Genomic DNA, 25593 nt, shown 5'->3' on the forward strand with positions numbered 1-25593 from the left:
ATAGTATGCTTCATAAAAAGCAGAATATTTTACCCTGATTTTTTTCTGGATTAGATTCCATGACTTGAATTAAAATGGCTCAAAAGTGTACAGAATATGGATCAATGTGTCTTTATTGTTCCGGTCTTTATTCCTTCCACAAAACACACACACACTATCACTCACTTGATTGTCAAGTTGAAGGTATAGGGGGGTTTCAGGGAGGAGGTGTGTGTCAGAGTGTGCACACATTGCCTTACATAATTGATGCTCCATATTACCTTACATCCGCCGTGGCCGTACTACAAACAAAAGCTTGCTCATTAACCATTCACTGGCTGATTTTTAACAGAAAAAAAAATGATTGTGCCGATCAGCAGAGTGCACCAATGTCATGTTTCAAACCCAGTCGTCTGATTTCACAGTGGTGAATAAGACATGTGCCGTCTCCACTGGCCATATTTTTAACTCGACAGCTGCACCTTAACGTCAAAGCAATGACTGATGGGGATGAGGTAAATGGGAAGCAAAGTCAGCAAAATGGATGAAACTGTGAAAAAAAAACATTTGCTGTAAATAAAGTTTGCTTTCTCTGTTACTTCTTGGCATTTACTGCATATTGAGTTATCGTGGCACATTTTAGTTCGCATTTAATGACCAAAATTGTAATATTACTACATGTAGGACAGATTTACAATGTGGTTAAGACAAGTGAATGTGTAATTGTTTGTGCCTGCAGGGAGAAAAAACAGTGTAATATAGTATATTATTATCATTTCCATATAAGCACAATCTACACTGTAAATAAAAAAAATATAAATCATTATAATACATATTTTTTCAACACGCAATAGTTTTTATTTAAAAAAAAAAAAAAAAAATACAGATGATAGAAATATTGAAACAATCCACAGCGTCACTGTGTGGTCGGTGCCTTGCCGATGACAAGGATGCTCATGAGGAAAACCATGATGAAGAAGATCCACATGAAGAATCTGTCCATGACCTTGGCGATCTTCTTCCACTCCGCCCCCTTAGCGCACGTGGCTCTCTGCTCTCGGAAGCAGTTGGCGATGTACTCTACGTTACGCACCAGCTTGGTGTCCACGCCGGGGATGCCACTGCCGTAGCTGCAGAACACGCAGGGGCCAAAGGTTACAGTGGGGCCGTGAGGTGGAGGTTTTTTGTCTTCGGGGCAGCAGGGAACCTTCTGGTCGTCTTTACAGCAGTCTCCTGTAGGGATTTTACCGTTAGAGTCTCCATATTTCCCTGGTGCAAAGCCAGAGAGGTGGTTCCTCTCTTCTCTCGTAATGTGGTGCTGGGCTTTCACTCTGGGGTGGTGTTGTGGTTTGGGGGTCTGGGGCCTGGCGTATTTCTGACTCTGATGATGGCCATCGTGGTTATTGTGGCTCCCTGGTTTTCCGTTTGCGTGAACGTGGGAGGAGCTGAGGTGATGGGGACGGGGATCATCCTGCGGGGAGTGAAAGGACGAAGAGGAGGAGGAAGTGGACGAGGCAGTGGCACAGTTCTCGCCTACCTCATAAACAAAGAAAATCTTGGACATGTAGTCAATAATGAGGACTTTTGCCCAGTGGGGAACTGGTTTGGCCTCAGCGCCACAGAAGTGAATGTTCATGATGAAGATGGTGAGAGCTGTGGAGGCTGTGACCATGGTCATAGTGGCAATGTAGTATTTCCCTGTGTAACGGACAGAGAAGAGGTTTTATTTTAGGTTACACTTTGTCAATATGGGTCTTATATTGTCTAGAAATAGACAGAGAGAGATAAATAGAAGTGGAACGGGAACTATATTGTAGTGGCTTTTCATTTTTGATGTTGAAAATAATGTTTTTATAAATATAAATTATATTTGTTTTGTTTTTTTCATATTTCCAAAATGCAAAGTGAGCAAACTAGAGAAAAATCTATCACAAGTCATCTGAAACAGAAACAGTTGAGTGGGAGGCTTAAAACAGACTCTGCTACCACGTCGTGGAAATCAGTTTCATATCACAGGTCATACATCACGGCAAGACCGAGTACAGCAACAAGACACGAGGTACTACATCAGCAAAGATTTCAAAGATGTGCTGTTCAAGCGATTTTGAAAAAGCACAAAGAAACGGGTAACGTTGAGGACTGTAGGCGCAGTGGTCGGCCAAGGAAACTTCATGCTTACTTCCATTGGAAAGTGGAAAATGTCCGGCAGTGTCATTGGCTCAGAACAGGCAGAAACCTGTGGGACCCATGGTGCAACCTGGTCTTCCTGGAACAAGTGCAGCCAAAACAAAAGAACTGGAGTGCAGAAAAATGGCAGCAGGTGCTCTGGATTGACATTTGAAATATTTGGCTGAAGCAGAAGGCAGTTTGTCCGCCTAAGGCCTGGAGAACAGTACAATATTTAGTCTGGGATTTAGTCTGGATTAATGTGGTCCTTAATGCTGAGAAATACAAGCATCTACCTTATCCATTATGAAATACCATGAGGATCTCATTGGCCCCACATTTCCACCAAACATACAGCCAATGTCATTAAGAACAAGGCAATCAGAGATGGCAGACTTCACCCCCATTCATGCAACAAGCCTCTGGCGGCCTCTGTTGGTCATTTTGGCAAATGCACACAGACACACGGAGCCATGAAAAACTTCTCTCCTCCAATCCGTCAGGTTAGTGAGGGGAAGTTCTCCAAGATGTTTGTACCTGACAAGTTCCTTCAAACTGTGTACAAGTGTGCCTATACCTACAAGAACTGATGCTGTTCTGAGGGCAGAGGGTGGTCTCGCCAAATACTGATTTGATTTAGATTTTTATTCTGTTAGCTCACTCTGCATTGTGTAATTGACTAAAAAAAAAAAATTATTTGAATACATGAAACAAGATCTAGAAATTGAACTAGGAAAGGAACAAGAAATCGAATTGGGGACAGAAACATAAATAGAAATTGAACTACGAATAGAACTAAAAATACAAGAAGCTCTAGAGTAGGAAAAAGCAATAGAAAATGAAAAAAGACTATAAATGGAAATACAACTACAGTGTAAAAAGAAATTGAATTAACATAGAACTTGTTTCCTGCACAACTTAGACTTTACTTAAATGTAAGGTCATGCTAGCAACAGTTTACCATGATAAAGATAATGATGGCATGTTAAAGGTTAAATCTTTACTACTTTATGCTGAGGCTGAGGGATGAATGAACAACATTAGGACATAAATATTAGACAAATTATTATTTTGACTAGCCTATGGCTCTACAGTATATGGAAAAGTTAATGATAATTTAACATTATTGCAAACCATCCTGAGAGGAATTTTATTCAAACCACAAACATTAACCTCATGGGGGCGATAGAGTACAAATCAGGAGGTCGTCAGCTCATTAAATGTGTGTCATATGGGAAACATTAATGTCTGAATAAAGTCCTTGTCAATTCAGTGTGAGATCTCAGTCTGGACCAAAGTAAAATGAGTTTGTATCGAGGCTAAAGTTTGCAAAACATTGTGATTAAACAACACGTTCTCACCTATAAGAGGCACGCTCTCTGATGGAGGCATGCTCTCAGCAACCATGAGCTGAAACACAGTGAGAGCCAGAAGAACCGTCACTCCAAGGGAAACCTTCTCCCCGGAGTCTGCGGGCAGGTAGAAGCCCAAAGGAGCCAAGAAGGAGATGAGGAAGCAAGGGAGGAGGAGGTTGAAAATGTAGAAGGAGGAGCGGCGCTGCAGGAGCACGGTGTACGTGATGTCTGGGTATGGGTCGGAGCAACATCCGTACATGATGACGTTCTTGGTGGCCGGCATCCCATGGCATTCCCACTCCACGTTTTCCACGAAATCGGAGAGATCACCGCTGTCCATGGCCATAATGATGTCGACCTGGAATTAAAGGAGGTAACAAACTCAGCTCAAGCTGATGACATTGTACAAGTAAGGACACATTCAGAACAGGGTTTTTTACAATCCTGGTCCTGGGGAGCCACTGTCCTGCATGTTTTAGATGTTTCCCTGCTCCAACACATCTGATTCAAACATCTAAAACATGCAGGGCAATGGGTTCCCAGAACCAGGACTGAAGAAATGACTGATACAATGAGCATAGTGGAAGAGGAATTTTCAACTTTATAAAATGGTAAATTATCCATCTATTTATCTAAAACATATCATTGTTATTGCATATGTATGTATACGTTAGGTGTAACCCATTTACCATTCAAAGGTTCACAAGGTTTCCTTTCTCCGGGCTCTGTCTACAAACCTGGAAGGAATCTGGCCTTTCACGACCAATCACAGGACATTTCAGAGACAGAGACATATTATAACCACTGCAAAGGAACTACTACCTACAACAACTATCTTAGGACAGAGAGCCACAATCGCAAAATGTTCGTATTTTAACAGCCTGAAATTCATCAATCAAGTATTTCTCTGGGTCACACTGTGTTATAGTGAAGTCTCTCTGGTTTAACTGGACACTCTAGATTGACCGTAGATGTGAACGTGAAAGTGAATTATTTCTCCTTACCTGGTTCCCATTGTAGGTCCAGGACCCAAAGGTCAGGTTACACTCCTGACTGTCAAAGGGGAAGTAGGACACGTCCACCACACAGGAGCTCTTGGTGATGGCAGGAGCGTCCCAGGTTAGCTCTCCATTGTAGCGTAGTTTCACGTTGGTGTCCATTGGCCCCGAGAAGTCATCGTCAGCTCTGGAGGAGGAATATATAGCGACACACTAACAAAGGCTGTCACCATGTATGACATCGAGTCGGCAGCAGCACTCTCTTTAAAGGTGCATTATGTAATAAATCTAAAGCAACTGGCCATAAAATCCGTCTAATATGTAACAGAGACTCAGGAATAATGTTCATAACAAAATGAACTCACCAACAACAACAGTACAGACAAAATATTTGCATCAAAAAAAATATTTTGCAGACTGCAAATCATGTTTATGTTTTGAAATCATGTTTTGGCATGTGGCGCCACCTACCGCCGTCTACCAATCATTGCAGTCAGTAGAGTCTCAGCTGCCGAGCAACCGCGGGTTGCCAGTAAGGTCAGAAAACAAAACCTAAAAGACCTTGGTATCTTGAATTTGGATGTAGTAACCGTTTTTGGCCACATTCTTACATATGGTGCCTTTAAATACAGCAAACAGCAGGCGACCTGGAAGTTGTGAGCTGATTTTTTTTTTTAAATACTGTTTTAGACGTACAAACTGAACAGACCTGAAATAGGACGTCTGACTAGAGGTCTGCGCTCTCCAAGTGCTTTTCTAGTTTATTGCATGTTACGCATGATAGTCGATTGATAGAAACTATGATCAAACGAGGCGACGTTTAAAAATGTGTTAATATAAAATAATGAATATTAATAAACTGACTATTCTATAATATGTGTATTCAGTGTAATATCAGTTTAAAGTATAGTTGCATATAATGCTTTTAATTCCATTTTGACTTCTTGCATGTTTTATGATGTGATATTAAAACACGATGTACTAGAATATACAGATGTATGCAACATACAGTATAGTTAGTTAGTCTATATCATAGTATTATTGCTGTGTGTTAGGAACTATGATCAAGTGAGGCATCTTTTAAAACCCAGAACATTTGACCACATGTATGATCCAAACAGATGTCAAACTATTTTATTTTGATGTTTTGTTTTCTATAAATACAGGTGACACTGCTTCCAGTGGAACTTTGTGACTTAGCACTTATGATATATGATTATGACATAACAGACAAACCATAATTCATATTTAGAATTTAAAACATGATGAGGATCACTTGGAATGTAGGTAGCCAGTCTTATTATGCTGTTACTGTAGGCTTATTCATAAAGGTTCTGTAAAGGCTTACCTACAATCTTTTGATTTTTTTTTTGTTTTAGTAGAGCAGTGGACAGACTTTTGTACTACAACATTATCACACATTAGAGAAGCTGGAGAAAGCTGTGTGTGTGTGACGTACGGGCGTACTTGTTATAGAGGACGAGGTCGGGCCTCCACACCAGGCTGCTGGGGATGTTGATGGCATCCAGTCCATCATAGTCCTCTTTATTCCACTTCAAGTAAGCATCGTGCCATGTCTGCCTGATCCACAGGTAGGCAATCAGCACCTGGTTCCTCTCATCCTTCACACACACGCACAGTCACAAATGAGAAAACACATTTGCAAATGAAGTGACATGGCACACACGGTGAATACATACTAAAAGAAAGATCCTCTTTCTCATTTCTCTGCAGCTCATTAACTCCCCGTGAGCATGACATGGACTGATACGCCTCAGATTATTGCCACTGCTGAAACCCAGACCTGCCTGTCAATATCAGATGGATTAGCAGGGCAACTGCCAGACCCGGGGGTGATTGGCAGAGGTTTTGGTATCGCTGCCGAACCAAAGAAAACATAACCACTTTGAGTAACGGGACACCCGAAACACACACACACACACACACACAAACGCACACACACTAACATGACAGGCTGACATCAAATGACAACATGGTCAACAACAGAGACGTTAAACTGAACAGGGAAGCTGTTTTTTTGTTGTTGTTTTTTTCTTTTGACCATACAAAGCAAATCAACAGTGCAGCAAATCTATCACTGTTATAATTTAATACAATTCATTTTCAATGACTTGGATTTCAGTTCAGTGCGTCTATGAAAACATTTATCATTAATCTAATTATGTTCCAGAATACACACTGGTATGAACATATAATGTGAAAGACCATATTACTATTTCTTCCATTTAAAAAGAAACAACAATTTGGTAAAGAATGGGTTTTTTTTTTTTAATTTTTGGATGATCCTGTCCACAGATTTATTTTGATAATGAAGATCTTATTATAGTAAAAAAAATACAGTTGTACATCTAGGTATAAGCTGTTTTTTTCTTTTTAAGGATCTTGCTGATGAGTCAGTACTCACCATGTCTTTGATCTGAGACAGAGTGATCTGTAAGGTGACGTTCAGAGCTCTGTCCGTGTCCTCCACAGGCCGCAGAGCGCTGGAGTAGTCCTCCATCAAATCCTTCAAAAGCTTCGTAGCGTAGTGACCCTCGGCCGAGTGAACCGCTGCAGAGACAAAATATAACCACACCATTACCTCTGCGATCATTCTGTTGTCTTACACTGAATCATACATGAAGGTCATGATGATGTAAAATGTATTTTCAAGTACAAAAACAATCTGTTTATTAAATCTTTTAAGATTAAATATATAAAATGTATACATGTTTTGCAAAATTACTTCTTTCATTGGTTTGTCTTCTTTTTAAAAAAGTTTAAAAGCCTCATGCAAAATTCAAAATCTAGGTAAAAGCTCTTTTGTCCAACTCACCTTCAGGAAGCAGCAGCAGCATCATCATCACCACACAGATTATTGACATCATCTTTATCATTTGGACAAACCTTCAAAAAGAAATGTTTTGGGGGGTAAAAGGAGGTGGGAGCACAAATCCAACAATCCTGCCTCTCATCCCCTAACTGAATTACATGATGCCCGTTCAACCCCGGTTGAACTCGCTGCGCCGTCTCGGGCCGGCTCTTACTGCTTGGCAGGGGAGGAAGTTTGTCTGCAGACTGAGACATGGAACAAAACTCCAGCTATCACATAGCAGCAGCAGACGGAGAGTAACAGGATGCCCGATAATCACCGCCTCACCACACACTGGGCTATTCACCTGTCAATCCAACTCCTGCTGCCAGGTGGGCTGATGGTCTGCTCTTACAACACACTGGCCATGCCAGGAGGTGAGGTGGTAATTAATTTAAAAAACACACACAAAAGACTGTTCAATATATTATAATTAAATTAATCAAATAAAACCTCAGATGTATTTAATTAATATTTTTAATTATATTTCTAGTGACTAAGCTACGGAGATCAATGTCATCCAGTTTGATGCACTTCCTACAAAACAAGAAGTAAAGGTCTGTCAGGGTGCAAATAATGAAAAATAAAGGTGCATTAATTCAAAATAAAATAACATTTAATGACACACATATTTACTTCGATTGATTTTAACTTAATAATTAAATATAACTTGTGACAGCCACTTTTTCAGCATTTTATCAGATTTCAGGAGTTGGAATTAGTTAATTAAAGTCAAATTACGTATGTTAAGTAATAAAAATGCAGAGGGCTTACAACTTAACTGTAGGCAGTGTTAAAGGAGCACTGAAAAAAAAGCTATAACAAAACCATAATACATAGAATTCCTTTAGGAATATTTAGTTACACTATTATAACAACAATAATAATCCCAACATATTTTAAAAGGCCACACCTTTTTATGAAGCCTCAGCCTAAACACTAATTTAATATAGCATGGCTGGATTAAAGGAGGTGCACTGTGGGGACGTCAGTCCTATGGAAGTGTCAACGCTATAATAATGCAGAAAGTTAATTTACTTTGAGCGCATTTTAATAGCACGGTGATGATCTCGGGGCCATTATGGTAGGCAGGAAGCATGCACTCTGTTGTACAGTCCTCATCTCCGGGACGCTCCAGAGTGGAGACACAAATACATCAGTATCAAATGAAAGGATACAAAATTAGTGGATTTTTGGGAGGACCTGAGGCTGGATTAGTGTGCAGCAGTAGCTGTGCCGCACACTTGCAGAGTTACACCTCACGCTGCTGCTGCTGATTAACAAACATAAGCACATAAGCACATCAACTGGCAGCCTCTTCTCTCCTGTGAGGTGCCAATGTGGACGCTGGAATTTAATGTCCAGATTACTGGCAGAGTTTCCTGGAGAGGTTCAGCATAACACGGCATGCTACCAAGCAGGCCATCTGTCACACTGCTCATCCTCATTTTCCTTTTATCATACACAAGGTTATATGAATATTATGTCAAGTTCTTTCATTCATTCCATCATCGCCGAGGCTCTCACTGAAATAAAAAAGGGCTTCGTCAACCAGGAACTTAAGAAACAGAAGAGCAACATTTACATTGTTGTAAATGTCTAAAGTACGATCGTAAAAACAAAAAAAACTCCAGTGCATGTAATCCATTCACCAGTTCTTCTCTATGCACATTCTTCATCTAAATTGGCTTGCTTGCTCTATTTTCACTGGCAGCATTATTCCCTGCAGGCTCACACTACTTTTTATTCAAATGCATGCACAGCCAAACAAGCTCATAAACATGCACCGGCTCCCAAACAACATGCACTTCATCGATACATCATTATGTGACTGAAATTAAACCGAGACTGACCATTGTGTACTCACAATACCGAGGGTGACATTAACGCTTTTTTAGATGTTGCTGTGATTTGTTGTGTTTAAAAAGGGTCCAATTACTCCAGCTGACACCTAGTATCGCAACAAAGACGGATCTTTGCAACACAGAAAGGACACGGAGTAGATTAATGGTTTAATTTACACAGACTTTAATATCTTTATTTACAGATGAATCATTTTGACATAATTATCTGTTGTCGTAGTTAAGAGGATGCAATATTTTTCAAACTTGTTTGGCTATTTCTGTCCAGACTTGTGACGGGTTGTATTACTGCTGAGCGTGTATTGAGTTTCCCGTTTGATTAGTTTTCTCTCGATTTAAAAACAAGAATACAAATGTATTCCTGTAGGAAGCCTAGATCAAATTATTTCGTTTTAAAAACTGTGGTGAAAGGGACAGGTGAAATAAGCCATGAGCAGAGCATGTGTGGGGGTAGGAACTGGGTTCTGCTGTGGGAGCTTTGGGTTCATCAGACAACTGAAGTGGAGGGAGAGAAAAAATAAACAAGAGGCAAGAGAATGAGTACGTCTACACCTCAGTTTCACTTCATGATCTGCTTTACAGAACAGGGAAGAAGAACATCACATTTGCTACCTGGTGTGCTGCATTTACTTAACAACAGTCTTGTATGAATGTCCATATATTAGTTTACAGTACCCTAAAAAAAAAGAAATACACGCTACAAATAATGCAGTATAAAGATTCTGACAACTGTCCAAAAATGTCAACTTACTCCTAAACACCGAGTGTTAATAATCAAACGACAAGTGTTCATAAGAGTAAGCGAGACTGATTGGCGATGTTGGACACAGTGCAAGAAATTTCCAGTACAGGTAGCAAGTGAAAAGTCCGGGACTCTGCTTATCCCCTGTTGAGAAAACAAAAACGCAAAGTGTGTAAAAATCAGTCCAAAAGAGCCTCCCTGAATGGCTTGACTCTTTTCCTACAAAGGTTTTCACAAATTAAAGTACAGTGCATAGGCAAAGATAAGTTGCTGACAGCTGCTTCTCGGACACAGCCAGAAAAGCTGGGAGACTGACGGGCAGTGGGGTTGAGGGTCTTACGTCTGGCATTTGCTTCAAAGGGGGGCGAGATGGGGGTCGGACTTTTGATTGCAGTACTGGGTGGAATGTCAAATGAACTTTAAGAAACCAGACATAAGAGCTCACGGCACGACTATTTGGAGTGTGTGTTTACAGCAGTTATGATGAGAGGAGAGAGGAGAGATGCCACACGGATGGAAGAGAAAGGGGGTGGAAAAGGGTGGAAAAGGGTGGAAAGAGGAGTCCACTGTGAAACAGAGGGTGCAACAGAGGGAGAGATGCCTTCAGACAGCTGGTATTTTGGAGGAGAGATGGCGTGTGTGCGTGTGTGTGTGTGAGGTGAGGAGATGAGGATCAAGAGGAGGATGAAGGTAGGTGTCATGATTCAGTTACTGAGCAGTAGCTCTGTCGCTGTCTCCACGTCCCAGGATTTCGATGACAATGCCACTATTACTGCATTCTAGGGAGGAAAAACAAGCACAGTCAGTACCATGGTTTAATTCTGCAGAGGAATACAATGAATGTCAGGGGGGAAAAAAGTTCAGCAAATAGTTACTTTTTCAAAGCCCATGGCACAGAGTTTGTCTATTTTGAATGTGTACTCCAGACTGGAAACAGGAGCTCCTGCATAGACATGAGACCAGAGCCTCGCTGTCTGTTTGAACATCTCTGGATTCTGCTTATACTGTGAACATGTGTGGAAAAACAAGAGTAAATTTATGGGAAAGGGGTTCAGGAAACTAAAGTCAACAACAGACACCTACTTTTTTCAACTTAGTTTTGATGAGGTTGTACAGATTGTCTTGTGTTCTGTTGATAATTGTCAGAAAATAACTTATTTGCTACAGCAGAGCTACAACAATTAGGCAAAGGTACATTACTTGTTATTGATGATGACAAATGATAATAAGAATATACAGTCATCTGAAGATATAATATTAGACTCCGGAAACATTAGCTTTAAAATCAGACAAATAACTGATCTGCTAAAGGTTAAAGTCAATTAACAATGAATGAAAACACACTTCTGTTCATAATCATACATGTTTTTTACAAATGGCATGAATGGTGAAGATGCAAGTTTGGTGAAGTGGGTGAAGACAAGTGTCAGGGGTGATGGGTGACATAAGGACAGCAGCAAAAGTGAAAGGGAAGGTTTTTTTCTTTGTTGTTGTCTGGTGCCCCTCCAGTAGATGGCACCCTAGGCAACCATCAATATGACCAATTCCTAGAGTTGGCTCTGACAATGAGGATGATACAATAACTAACGTGTACCTTAAATAATTAAGTATTTCATCTAAAGCCAAAGCAAAAAAAAATGCACACCCACCTGATTGGCTACTACTGCGTCCTGTGGGTCATCTGGTTCTGCAGCTGCCAATAAGGCCTGTAGTGACAAGAGGACTGTCCTCAGAGTCATAGCTGCCGCCCTGAAGGCACACACACAAACATATGTGTTCTTGATTAGCGCAACACCAAAATGAGAGTGAACTTGGCTCACTGTGACCACCTCTGACTGACCATTCTTTTCATTTGTTGGGACTAGATGAACCGATTGTGAACCTGTCATTTAAACATTTTGATGTGTAAATGAACACTTGCATATAACACTGCATCGCTTTTAGTATTAATAAATGTTACATTCACGCCGTTGCCAATTGCGTTCAGAAAAGTCTGATTAAACCTGCAGCTCTGCACGACTCTATCCAGGTTTTACAGTATAGCATTGTTTTGAATCTCATGTCACTCGCTTATATTTGTCACACTGCCCACACAAAGTAATCGGTTTTACAACACGACTTGCAGAGGTACAGAGGAAACATGACTTAAACTGGTTGTAGTATGACTGAGGAAGGTAAGAAGCACCTCCATGTAGTTTCAGAAGTGGATTTTACTGTTAAAAAGGAAGAACCTTGATGTTCAGCAGGCTAACGTGGTAAACGCTTCTAGCAGCTGGGAAGCAAAGGGGTGGTACAAAATCATTTGGTTATGTAGAGACAGCAACAGCATTTCGATAACTACATAGAGTCCATCAGATGGACTAGAAGAGTTACACACTGCAGATTTAATAACAATGGGGTTATCATTGACAATGACTATCTTAAGCTGGGGACACACTATGTTGGGCAAGTGCGTGAGGGTAACAGACCAGAGCCGACCTCAGTCACTCAAACATGTTTACATTTTTTGAGCCGACTCTGGAAGCAATCGGGTAGTGTGTACTGATTACCGTCCCAACAGCCAATGAAAAAGAGTAGGTGGGACATAGGAAATAGCATCAGAAAACGGAGAAGACAGGAAGTAGCAGGGAAATCAAAACAACGATGCCGATGTTTGTTTACCCTTCCAACTGTCACTCTCGTAAACATGGTCACGCCAACAAGAGAGTTTGATGTGTTCAGTTGGCTTGAAACTAGTCTGTCTGTGTGTCCCCAGCTTTGAAGTTACATGTATGGAGCATTGGATATACTATGGTTAAAACACTGTATTCCATGATGGATATATGGTGGATGAAGAATAATGTCAAGAATGCCAGCACACACACTCACTCACTCACCACTGGTCTTTGAGAATGTCCAGACATATTGCACCTGTAACTGAGCTGATGTTGGGATGCCAGATCTTTGTGATAAACCGCACCTGAGAGATTTCATGAAAGCAAAACGGAGAAAATTAAATGCAGAGAAGCACAGTGATGGACATTTTCTGAGGGTACTCTCCACACAACAGTAACAGCAATGATCTCTTACCTTGGGTGGATTGAATGGATACGTCTCTGGAATTTTAATTTCTAGTTGATATCTACCCCCTGAAAGAAATGAGAAATATCGCCAAGATTAATCACAACTATGCTCTTTCAAGCAAGCACAAGATGTTATGAGGTTTCAATTGTAGGATTATGGATTAAAAACTACATAAATAATGGGTGAGGCCCTCAAACAGATACAGTTGTTGTCAGTCAAGGACGCCCAATATCACATAACACAATAAAGCAATCATGAGCCCTCACCTTCATATGGTGTGTCAGGTGGCCCTGCTATCTCCCCTTTAAGTTCTGTGAAATTCTCATCAACCAGGTCCATTTTTATCTGGTTTTTGCTCGTCTGAGGAAAAGAAGAAAGGGACGTTTACTTCAGCAGAAAGACACATGTAGAGTGTTTGAGCTGCAGCTCCATGTTAAAACTTCAGACCAGTACATGCAGCATTAGTTGAGCTCCCACTCGCAGCATTAGCCAAAGTTGACCTGAACTTGTTGCACACTTCTCTTGTGTCTCAGCAGCGTTAATGAAGGATGGAAGGAGTCCACACACAGAGCCATGAAAAGTACAGCCTCATCATCAATCACCAAAACTATATTTGCCAGGGCTAGCGCAGCTAGCAAGTGCCCACAGAAGGCATGGTAAGCTAGCCAGTAACGTGAAATTAGCAATGTAGACTCAGTTCATTTTAACTGATGTCCAACTGCTTTCGACCAAACATTAATGGTTGGCTGTCGCTTCCCCTTAGTGGCACGTTGATAGCTGGCGGGAGTAACTATTTATGAAGCCGGACACACTGCTACAGTTTAGTACCGTTAGCTAAAGCTAACAGCAGCTCGGTGATTAGCAAGCTGACAGGTGAGCCAGCGACGCGTCACACGTTCAGCTGTTAGCCACAGAAAGAAAACAAACACCTTAACAAGAAAAAAAACGGCAACCCACCTCTTCACTTTTGAGCACCTCTTTGAATTCCCGTTTTATCCTCTGAACTGCGATGTTGGCCATGGTTCCCCCGTGTTCCCGTCCCGGTTGGGGCCTCGCCGCCGTCCGACCTGACTAACGGTTTGTAAGCTAGCGTCTTTTGCCCGGAGCTCTGCACTTTTTTTTGGACACAACCTAAAAAGATAACAACTTTAAAGTCGTGACCTGTCAGTGCCGTCAGTCCAGGTTATCAATAATGGTATTTATTTGGTGTAAAAAAAAATATAAAAAAAATAGCTCAACATGCATCTGTCATCTCAAATGTGTAGCACGATGGTTGGTGGTAGTGACAACATTTTAATACCAAACTGCATGCAGTCTGGAGGAGAGAAGGTCATGTGATCTGCACTGCCACCGTGAACGCCTCCTCTCATTGGTCTCTCTGTTCATGAATAATAATGAGTATACACGGATGCTGCTGAAAAACAAGGCAATTCTAAATCACCTGTTAAAGGTCCAACATTGATGGGCAGAAATGATAGCTGAATATGCAACCAATGTGTATGTTATAATCACTTTAAATTAAAATGATTTCATTGTCTCAGAATGTGTTTTTATATAAAGTAAGTGAGGCAAGTGATTATATTGGATGGAGATGCCGGGCAGGAGGAAGAGAGGGAGACCACAGAGAAGGTTCACTGTTGGTGTCACAGAAGAGGAAACATGGGATAGGGCAAGATGGAGGCAGATGAGGCGACCCCTAAAGGGAGAAGCCAAAATAAGAACATGTGTATTTTAATCAGGGGCCTTGCTGTACAGAGGCAGCCATGTTACTTCGTTAGACTTCAGTATCACCATTAGATGTCATAAATTCTTACACTATGGACCTTTCTCGACAAAATAAAAGGGATCCGTAAGGTCATATTACTGCTTTCCTCCCTCCTTTCCTTTGCTGTTGGTGGTTTTGGTATTTTACAGTAGATTCCATCCATGAAGTTGAATTACTGCCACCTTCACCTATGTAAAAGCTGTCTATGGTAACCTGCAACCTCATCATCAGGAAAGACTGGTCACTGCAGCTTTATGTTCAAAGGCAAATAACAAGGGGAGAACAAAGGAGTTGAGTGTGTCATACAAAGGCTATAAGGACAAATTATTTCCTTTATTTTAAGAAAAACAAGGACTTCAATCTGCAATGGCGCATTTGAAAGTGAACAGCAAGAGAAGACAGGGGAACTATGAACTGAAGGATGGGAGGAGGGTGGGAGCCTTGAGAGAGAGGACAAATACAGAAGGATTAAGGAATGAGTATGAGGATAAATGAATAAAGTTGAGAATAAAGGACAACTTTGACCTGTGATAAAGAGACTGAGGAGATGAGGGCAGTTGGGTGGAGAACATTGAGCTACAATTTTGAACTGCACACTAGAGCTTTGAATAGCGACGAAGGATGATGTGATGATGAACTTTGATGATCCTGCTGCAAATCATTAACTGAAATGAAAATCTGAACTTCAAACTGTTGAACTGAGAGCCTCCAGTTGTCCTCAATGTACACCCTGCAGGAAATTAGTATTATTAATAGACACTGCTTAATTAAAATAAAAAAAGGTATCCGTAGAGCGACCAGAAAACCCTGCAATTAAAAAAAAAAAAGTAATTTAAGCCAGTAACTCAAAGTGATGCATCTTTATTTAAAGTTGACTTTCACTAAAGCGACAATTATGTTCTAGAATGCAGAATTATTTCAACTTCTATGGTGCTATGATACTTTCTCACAGGAAACCTAAACATTTGATTTACTATTGGTATCCATCCATCCATCCATCAAGGGATTTACATTTTATAGTGAAATTACCTATAAATTGACACTAGGGGGCAGTATTGTTCCATGGAAATAGACACTGTGGCACAGAGTCAATATCACGTTTGGTTGAAGTTGTTGACACCTTTTCTTTCACAATATATACAGTCCACAGTTATATCTGAGCTTAACTTATATGATTTGAAATAAAGTCCCACTTTAGGCCAATCTGCACTATATAATATTGACTGACTTACTTTATTACAACACATTTTAATGATACATTTTCTGCACAAGAGTCAAAAACAAAATCAATATTAGAACACATTTCCTCTACATTGTAAAGCTCAACTAAAGAGTTTTGAATATTATGTTTTGTAAAAATGAATGTAGAATTCAGTGATTCTATTGTCATCACATGATCTTTTCAAACTCAAATAGCTTATTTAATTCCCCTTCTCGTTATACATAACCTGATATTTCTGTAAAATTATGAACTTTCTATTGACAGTGATTGTGGTTAAAATAATCCCACAACAAGCACTGACGAACCGTGGACCTGAGCTACACACAGTTTGTACTGAATCAACCTCTTCTACAGTTGGCGCTTAGCAACAGGTGGACATAAGCACACGGGCGCTCCGTCCCTTCTCCTCCTCCTGTTCTTCCTTCTCCTCTCACCCCTTCTTTGGTTTCTCTTGTTGACGATGACAAAGATGACAAGCGCCACAAACATGACAGCTGTTATCAGGAGGCAGCCTCCGAATATCAACATTGCCTTGTTCTTGAACATCCAGGTACATGCAGAGCATTGTTGATCCAGCTGCTCACTGAACCTGCAGGTCTGCGTGGTGTTGTCCACTGGGAAACCACCGCGAGAGATCATTTCTCTGTAGACGGCAACAGAATCCTTGGCCTTAGATTGGTGTTGGGTTGAGGTGAAAAGCCCAAACTGGGAAACGTGTCTATCTTGTAGTTTCCACATATAGAAGCCCTGTAGGTTGACTCCATCTACTTGGTGAGCTAAAAAAAAAAGAAATAAAGGGTTAGATCAACTAATCTAATATGAACATATGATGCATCTACGATCATGTGCAAATACACGGGAGCCATAAAGGGCAAAGTATGAACACAACACTGATATGGTTTGTTGCTGTACTGTTTTTCTCTGACCTCCTTTCTGTTTTTATGGTATGTGTGGTTTATTTAGTTTTATAATAGGAAGTAATATGGTCATAAATTCTGGACTGACTGAGGAGATATATACCGTATCTTCAACACTGCAGTTCTCCATTTTGTTTCTACTGATTTTACAACAAATTCTGGGTCAAAACACAATGAAACACATTGACAGACCAACGGAGATGACATGTATATCCACCTTTGAGGGCTTCTTGCATGTAACTCCTGAGGTAGTGTTGCCGGAGTTTGTCCTCAACAGGAGCCTGATCATCAATTCCACTCGCTGTCACAATGATTGGTAGAGCCCCTCCATATCTCTGGTTCACCCAGTTCAGGAGTTTTCTCAGGCCCTGGGGTACAATAGCTTGCTTCAGACTGGATGATTGCCAGGTGGGGTCAGAAAGGGTCAGACAGCCATGATCGGGAGGCTGTTTTTGTTGGGAATTTCCCTGTGTTTGAAGATATGGAGACACCAATCGCGTGGTGAAATGGTTCAGCGCAACAAAACTCAAAGCGCCTCTCAACTCTTCCTTTTCACTTATAGTAAAATTAGGCAGGAGAGTTCCAGGGAGTCCCATTACTTGAGCTCTCTCCTCTAGGTATGTCTGCATTTCTTCCGAGTAGCCCCCCTTGCTATTCTTCCCCACCAATGGGTCTAGGAAGCGACCCAGTTCAAATAATAGGAATCTCTGTACGGCTGCTGTATGTGAGTCCAGGAAGGGGTTGGCAGGTTCAGCCCAGTCAGCGTGCAGTGCAAGTGATACCAGTGCTTTCTGTTGATGAAAGTGTTTGCTCTCATATAATCTCCAAGCTTTTGCGTGAGCTAGAATAAGATTATGGGCTGCTCGATGCCTCTCGCTGCCATTGGAATAAACATCTACAAGTCTGTTTGGCTCGTTGATGGTGATCCAGTATTGAACCCAGGACCCCAGCTCCCGATAGCATAGCGCTGCGTATTCCTGAAAAGCTTCAACTGTGCTGTGGTTGAGCCAACCTCCAGAGGCATGCAGTCGCCCCGGCAATCCCAGATTTGGAGCTCTGTGTGTGGGGTAATAGAGAATTACCACAGCCTCCAGGTTCAGTTTCTTGAGCTCAGTGAGGACACATCGGTAGTACCTTGTAATAACAATGCAAAACAAAGTAAAACATTAGAAATTACTTTCCTACACATATAGTGACTCACATAAGATGGCAGCTATCATCATCATCAAAATTTGGAGTCTAGATATTGGGGGGGGGGGGTTTACCGCAGAGCCTCAGTGTTCACATTCGAGAGGTCACCATGGGGTAAAATCAGAGACCAGTTTAAGGCGAAGCAGTAGTGAGATGCTCCAGTAGATGCAAACAAGCGAAGATGAGCATGGATGGTTAAATAGTCGGTGCACTGAGCCGCTCTTGTGTGGAGCTTCACTCCTGGGATGGGATGCAACAATCCATCTCCCGTCAAGTTCCAGCTATATAAATGAGGGTCAGTAAACTGTGGTGAGAAAGGATAGAAGTGGACCTACAAAAAAAAGGCAGAAGAATATCAGAGTGAATGTCGCCAATATTGAGCTTTTTCATCTGCAATATCAACCTCTTCTCACCTGTAGAGTCGACTCAGCAATGCCCCAGTGAAAGTCACAAGGGAAACGCCCATTGACCTCTCTGAAGGCTTCATCTTTAAGGAAACCATTGTCAGCAACAAGACGCTGGTAGTACAGAGCGGAGGTCTTAGGGGTCCTGGTTCGGTCTGGTTCAGTGAAGTCGATGTAGAAAAGACCTCGCCGTACAGTGTAGCCATAATTCCACTCAAATCCGTCCACCAATGACCAGGCGACGTAGCCAAACACCTGCACACCATCAAACTTAATAGCTGTGACAAAAAGTCAATAATATAGATAGAGATAATCAATAGAGATAATCAAATGCAGCATATTGTATTTGTATTCTTTATCTTCATTGTTGTGTCTGGTCGTTTTGTCACCTCGCAGAACCTGATTGATGAAACTCTTCATCAGATAGATGGCCACTGTGTCCTCTGTTCCTATGCTTGCTTCAGAGAACCAGCCTGCCTCAGCCACAAGCACCCTTGGGTCCCCATACTCCAGCTTTATCCAGCTCAAAATGCGCCTCAGGTCTGGCGTCACAGACTGCCCAAACTGGATCAGGTTCCGGCCTAGACGTAAGTTGTTAGGCCCAAAGGACAGAGCAAAGAAGTCGGCTGTTTTCTGGACCCAGAGCTTCTCCTCGGGGGTGAAGGTGGGCAGGAGGGCCCCATGTTTGGTTCTGAGAGAGACTGGATAGTCCCCATCTCCAAAGATGGGATTGGCAAACCAGCCAAGGACAGCCTCTATGGACTGTTGGCAAAGGTCTACATTGGCAGCTGTGGCTTGGCCTTTTTGAGGCTCTACCCAGTGTGAACCCAGAACAATGGATATTTTACCCTTCTGAGTTGGGCGGAAGTGACTGTTGTAGGTGTGCCATGCTTTGGCATGTGCCTGGAAATCACAGCAGATGCAACATATTATTACTTCGTACAAAATTGTGAACATTAAAATAGGTCCATTCAGCTGCTATACAGTTTCAGTTTCCTGGTGCTGTTCATGCTGGCTCGCTGTCACACTGTAATGGTGTTATGGGACAAAAGTTTTTTTAACATCATTAAAATTAATTAAAAAAATATATTGTTTTGATTTAATTTAGTAAAAACAATCAAATGTAATAACTTTTTCAGGAGGAAGGTAATTGTGAAAACTTATTAGAGTATTATCACTTGCCCTGCTTTCATCTGCTGCAGTTACTTAATCTGCACAAAGATTACTAATGAAGCATATCTCCATGACTTCCTGTCACAAACCACTTCTCTCACAAAACACAAAAGTGCTGATTTGGCGGACTTTGACCTCAAAGTCTCTTGTAAGTGTTTGCTGATGAGAAGTCTTGTCAGAACAACAATAAGAAGACTTTGCACTGGCTGCACCAGTCAAACTGTACAGTATGATACAATTAAAAACATGGCTGTTACGTGTAATTAGCTTAATTCAAGTTGATTCCAAGAAAATATGAGAGCAGCAGTAGTATTGTGCTTGATTTGCTGTCTTATGACTGCAAGATGACTTTGGAAGATACCAATATTCCACCATGCACTGATATAAGTTGCAGCCTTCTTTTACTGAGCCGGTCCAACTTACCCTGATCAGGTTGTGAGCCACAATAAGAGAGACAGAGAGACCCCCTGTCTCTCCAGGAGCGTGCACACCAGTGCCATACCCCTGTACAGCAACCAGGTATGGATTATGCATCGTGATCCAGTATCTAACATGGCTCCCAAATGTGCGGAAACAAAAGGCAGCGTACTCCTGAAACATTCCCACCAGTGTGTAATTTTTCCAGCCTCCATATTGCTCTTGAAGGACCTGTGGCAGGTCCCAGTGGTGGAGAGTGACAATGGGCTCAATGTTTTTTTCCCGGAGCTTCTTTATGATGCGGGTATAATGCTCCACAGCTGCTCTATTAGGCTGATTCCTGGCGTTGCCATCAGAAAAGAGCCTGGGCCAGGAAAGAGAGAAGGAGTACGATCTTACACCGAGCGACTCCAGAGCCTTAACATCTTCTTCCCAGTGAGTGTAGCTGTCACTAACCACACTGGCAGATGAGTTGATGAAATGGTCCCAGATGGACTGTCCTTTCCCCTCCTGGTCCCTGGCTCCTTCTGTCTGGAAGGCAGATGTCCCTGCACCCCAGAGGAATTCTAAAGGAAAGGTGTCATGAAGGAAAGACTGGGCCTCTATGGTGTCCATCTTGGGCTGCTGCCAAACATGTCTGCCCTCCCCAGGAGAATAGGCTGCCTTGTTGCAACCACACAGCCACAACAGGATGCACAGTAAGAGCCACTGAAGTGAAGGTGGAGACGGGTGGTTCAGCATACTGAAGAAGTCCAACCTTTGTTTTAAAGCTCCATTTGAAGGGGGTCACTGGTGTCAGTCAAACTAGCTGTTCTGATCAGTGACAAAAGATCCATAATGGTGCTAAAGAAAGGAGCGAAATGATCCCAACCAGATGCAGGATCCATCTGACAACCTGCTCAGACTTCCTTATCTGTCCCTCGCTGTACTTGTGCTCCCACAGCCCCTCCCCATCACATAATGTTCACACATACAACAGCTGACTCATGCACACACGCTTTTATTACTACACAAATGTGAGATTTCCAGCAAATTATTTTCACCTGCAACTCCAAAATGACCATTCTTCAATTAGAATGTACCATGCATCAAAGTCACCAAAAAAGAAGTGACACGAGACTTACATTGTGAACACACACACACACATGCTGAACTGGCAGTGTAAAGAAAGACCTTAAGTCAATAATTAGCTTGTACTCTGATCTTAGCTCCATAAGAGAAGTAGATCCCATAAAGATTCTCTGTTCGCATTTCAGTTAGGCAATTTCCTTTTTACAATAGGAGATCATAAGCCCGATATAAGACGTTTATTTACAAAATTAGGATAATTAATTGAAGTCTAATGGGCGGGGGAAAAACCCATACTATTATGTTTTGTCTCATAGCTCAAAGCTGTGAAGCGTGTCCACAGGGTTTTTCCCAAGATTTGATCAAAACACACACCAGGTGAGAACAATCTCACCAGCTCATAAGATCTTATTCAATTAAGCTCCACTTGCCATGTGAGTAACAGTCCTCCGGCCAAGGAAAAAGCAGAAGTGCTACACAGTGAGTGTGTGTTTGTGGAGCTATCCATCTGTGATTAAGCCTCTCAGTCGCAATAAAAAAAAGAGCTGAACCCCCATCAAACAGCCGCTTTCTCGCTCTCCTTCATCACGGCAGTTTGTACAGGTGTCAGGAGCAAACAGCGGAGTTGCCCAGGATACACTTTGCCTCAAGGCATTAGTCTGATAAGTCAATTGAGTAGGGAAGCTGTCATTTCCCACTCAGACTGACCTCAGTGTGGTCGCTATGATACAGCAGAGATACCAAAGAAACATCAGAGAGATGTGTGTGTGTGTTTGTTTCATGATTAAAAAGAAAGTAAGCTTTTGCATTATGTTATGTTTTTTAAAAGGTTTAACGTGAACTATTTAATATTAATTTACCATGAAGCACATCAGGTTAAGTGTCACGAAAAGGGGAAGTGAAAAGAGGGTGTGCGTGAAAGAAATGCTTAAATGCTTGAGGAAATGGAGTGAGAATTGCTTGTATCTCTGCATCTGTTTCCTCCAAGTGTCCATATTTAATATCCACGGAGGTCTTTGCACAGAGACACTCGAGAAGAGAGAGCGCAGGTCTCCAGACTGCGGTTGGTTTCAGTTCAGACGACTGCAACCGACTGCAACTTTTTGTACTTAGACACTTCTCCAGCCTCATGAACAGCGGACTGCAACGGATCAACTGATTAAACGCTCGACAAACCAAGTCCAGCGCCTCTGCCACATCCATCAGACTAAGGTAGAAGTTGGTTGCTTATGTTGTGTAAAACAAATGCTTTATTATTAGTTGAGTATTACGATTATGCAAGTCAACATGTGAAAATGGTACCTGTTTTAACAGAGCATGACGACATAGAAATACATGTATTTCAAGTTAAAGGTGCATTATGTAATAAATCTAAAGCAACTGGCCATAAAATCCTCCTAATATGTCACAGAGACTCAGGAATAATGTTCATAAAACAAACTGAACTCACCAACAACAACAGTACAGCCAAAATATTTGCATTTTAAAAAAATATTTTGCAGACTGCAAATCATGTTTATGTTTTCAAATCATGTTTTGGCATTTGGCGCCACCTACCGCCGCCTACCAATCATTGCAGTCAGTAGAGTCTTAGTTGCCGAGCAACCACGGGTTGCCAGTTACGTCAGAAAACGAAACCTAAAAGACCTCGGTATTTTGAATGTGAATGTAGTAAACGTTTTTGGCCACATTCTTACATATGGCACCTTTAATGTGTTGATGTTTATGTGAATGTATAGGTCTTTATGAGAGAAGGCTAATTAATAAAACCACACACAGGCCTATAGGTTTGTGTCTGCCACAGTGATACGGGTCTCTGAAGGTCAATGAATCAGCAGTAACTCCTGGGCAAATGCAGTTACTAGTGATGATTCATTGACCTTTTGAGAACAATGACCTGGATAAATGAGAATCTACACGAGCATTGAAAAAAAAAAACAGATCAGAAACATCTGTTAATGCCGCATTCCTTACTTTTTCCAGGAAAAACAATGCGTCCTGTGACTGCTGCCCTCTGGACTGCAGCCATGTTGGCCGGACTGCAGCTGGTTGCTGCATCGCCGGACAGCACTGTGGACGACTCATCCAAAAACCTGTCCTCTGTTCCCAGAGACCTGCCAAACGGGGTTGAGTTTTTAGATCTCTCATGCAATCACATCCGGCAGCTTCGCCGAGAAGACTTCAGAAACACTAACCTCTTGCGGTCTCTGAACGTGTCGTGGAACAGCCTGGAGACGATTGATCCGGAGACCTTCCTCGACACACCGCTCCTGGAGGACCTGGACCTGTCCCACAACAGGCTGAAAAATCTACTGGGTCAGAAGTATCTGCTGAACACTAAGAACCTTCAGCTCTTACATCTGACCTCTAATGCATTTTCCACAATGACACTGGGCAGTGCGTTCAGTTCCCTAGTAAAACTGAAGACATTAGCGCTTGAAGCAAAAAACATCAGCGTCGGAGATTTTAAGAATATTGCTGAAGTGAAACTTCGTACACTAACCCTTTGTTTGGGGGATGAACTGGGTTATAAAGCAGATAGCCTGAAGGATGTTAATGCTCAAAGGCTTCAGATAATCTCCACTAGTGATAAACTAATGGACTGTGGTCTGTACACTGATGCTCTCTCACTCTTTGATGAAGTGGAGTTGATCAATTTGACAGGAGGCTACAGAGAACTAAGCAAGATATTAAGTGAGGAAGTAAAAATCCTCACCTCTCACCTTTACTTCACCAACATCTCAATTCAATGGACTGACTTAACTCACTATATAAATGAGATTCTGCGTTCATCTATAGCCCACCTGGACATTTCTGATATTGTGATCTCCAAACTGCCATATATTGACGCTGATGTGACCCAGGAATCTAAAGTGAAGTCGTTTTCACTCAGACAGGCAACGGTGAAGTCCTTCTTCTTTTCACAGGAGGCTGTATGCAACTTTTTCATCAATATGCCAGTTGAGAGTTTAGCAGTCACGGAGACTTCAATCATACACATGACCTGCCCAAAATCTCAAAGTCCAACCCTCGAGCTGGACTTTTCCAACTGTGCTCTGTCTGACTCCATCTTCTCCAGAGTAGAGGGTCAACAAACTCTTGAATGTCAGACTCTTGGGAATGTGACCAAACTGATTTTGGCTGGCAACAACCTCAAATGTCTTCAGTTGATCAGCGAGCGCACACGGTACATGAAATCCCTGCGATATCTCCAACTCAGCCTCAACTCCCTGTTTTATGAGGGTCAGGAGGAGTGCGTCTGGCCACCAGACATCATCACTATGAACCTGTCTTCTAATCGTCTCACAGACTCCGTTTTAAAATGTCTACCAAAAGGAATAGAGAGACTGGATCTCCAGAACAACCAGGTTTCTGTGATAAGAGCGTCCATTTTAAAACTGGAAAACCTGAGATCTCTGAATCTGAATGCCAACAGGCTACGGGACCTGCCGGTGTGTGATGGTTTCCCTATGCTGAATGAACTTCTGCTGAAGTCAAATTCTCTCCACGCTCCGTCTGTGAACAACCTGAAGAGCTGCCCCAAACTGAGAACCCTGGATGTCAGTCACAACCCTTTCACCTGCACCTGTTCTCTGAGGAGTTTCATTCATCTTGGAATCAAATCTGAACAGAGCAGTCACCCAGGTATTGGATTGTGGAACTGGCCATTAGACTATTACTGCACCTACCCAGAAAACCTTAGAGACACCATCTTGAAAGAAATTTGGATCCCAGAGGTCACCTGTAATATTGGCTTACTAGCTGCCACTATCTTGTGCCCTGCAGTGATTCTGATTTTGTCAGTTGTGATCCTGTGCCGCCGTTTGGATGGTCCATGGTACATGCGTATGATCTGGCAGTGGACCAGAGCCAAACATCGTGCCAGAACACGATCCGACGACTTGGCCGGTGTCGAGTTCCACGCGTTTGTATCTTACAGCCAGCACGACGCAGACTGGGTGCAAAATTCCCTCCTTCCCAACCTTCAAGGTCCTGCAGGAAGGCTGCGCATCTGCCAGCATCAAAAAAACTTTGTGCCAGGAAAGACTATTATCGAGAACATCATGAGCTGTGTGGAGAAAAGCCGACGCTCCATTTTTGTGCTCTCTGCTTGCTTTGTTAAGAGCGATTGGTGCCATTATGAGCTGTACTTTGCCAACCACCAACGCCTCTCTAGAGGATCAGACAGCATTGTGCTGGTGCTGCTGGAGCCTCTGCCTAAATATATTATCCCCTCCAAGTACTATCAGCTGAAGTCCATGATGAACCGCCACACCTATTTGGAGTGGCCACAGGAACGGTCCAAGCAAAGGCTGTTCTGGGCTAACCTTAGAGCAGCCCTTGAGGCAGACCTACCAAGTGCTCCCATTACAGAGCTAGAGGAGTGACTGCAGAGGAA

At 42.1% G+C, this 25593-nt stretch overlaps 4 protein-coding genes across 4 annotated transcripts in view; 1 reads left to right on the forward strand and 3 right to left on the reverse strand.

Moving 5' to 3' along the window:
- Positions 1–895: 895 nt before the first annotated feature.
- The window catches only part of LOC310928837 (neuronal acetylcholine receptor subunit alpha-9-II), a gene marked incomplete at both ends in the record, with an annotated part of 158899 nt that continues 134201 nt past the window's right edge, over positions 896–25593 (reverse strand). Inside the window, 5 exons of the mRNA XM_083891488.1 lie at positions 896–1677; positions 3507–3858; positions 4505–4685; positions 5966–6120; positions 6924–7069. Coding sequence (XP_083747614.1) covers positions 896–1677; positions 3507–3858; positions 4505–4685; positions 5966–6120; positions 6924–7069 — 1616 coding nt within the window. The remainder of the gene's footprint in view (positions 1678–3506; positions 3859–4504; positions 4686–5965; positions 6121–6923; positions 7070–25593) is intronic.
- On the reverse strand, positions 9452–14310 carry ube2ka (ubiquitin-conjugating enzyme E2Ka). The gene is made up of 7 exons (XM_083890931.1): positions 13995–14310; positions 13304–13397; positions 13044–13102; positions 12851–12933; positions 11624–11723; positions 10850–10978; positions 9452–10753 (listed from the first exon to the last, which is right to left on the reverse strand). Exons 1-7 carry the CDS (start codon positions 14055–14057, stop codon positions 10679–10681), a joined length of 603 nt encoding a protein of 200 aa, XP_083747057.1. The 5' UTR covers positions 14058–14310; the 3' UTR covers positions 9452–10678.
- On the reverse strand, positions 16373–20867 carry klb (klotho beta; the record flags this gene model as incomplete). Its single annotated transcript, XM_083891366.1, has 6 exons — positions 16373–16800; positions 17159–18075; positions 18207–18463; positions 18546–18814; positions 18926–19439; positions 20133–20867. The coding sequence occupies 6 exons, from the start codon at positions 20865–20867 to the stop codon at positions 16373–16375; spliced, it is 3120 nt and encodes a 1039-aa protein (XP_083747492.1).
- tlr1 (toll-like receptor 1) lies at positions 23186–25582 on the forward strand (the record flags this gene model as incomplete). Its single annotated transcript, XM_083891094.1, has 1 exon — positions 23186–25582. One exon carries the CDS (start codon positions 23186–23188, stop codon positions 25580–25582), a length of 2397 nt encoding a protein of 798 aa, XP_083747220.1.

This window comes from Microchirus variegatus (assembly GCF_963457635.1).
Source record: "Microchirus variegatus genome assembly, chromosome: 6".
NCBI lineage: Eukaryota > Metazoa > Chordata > Actinopteri > Pleuronectiformes > Soleidae > Microchirus > Microchirus variegatus.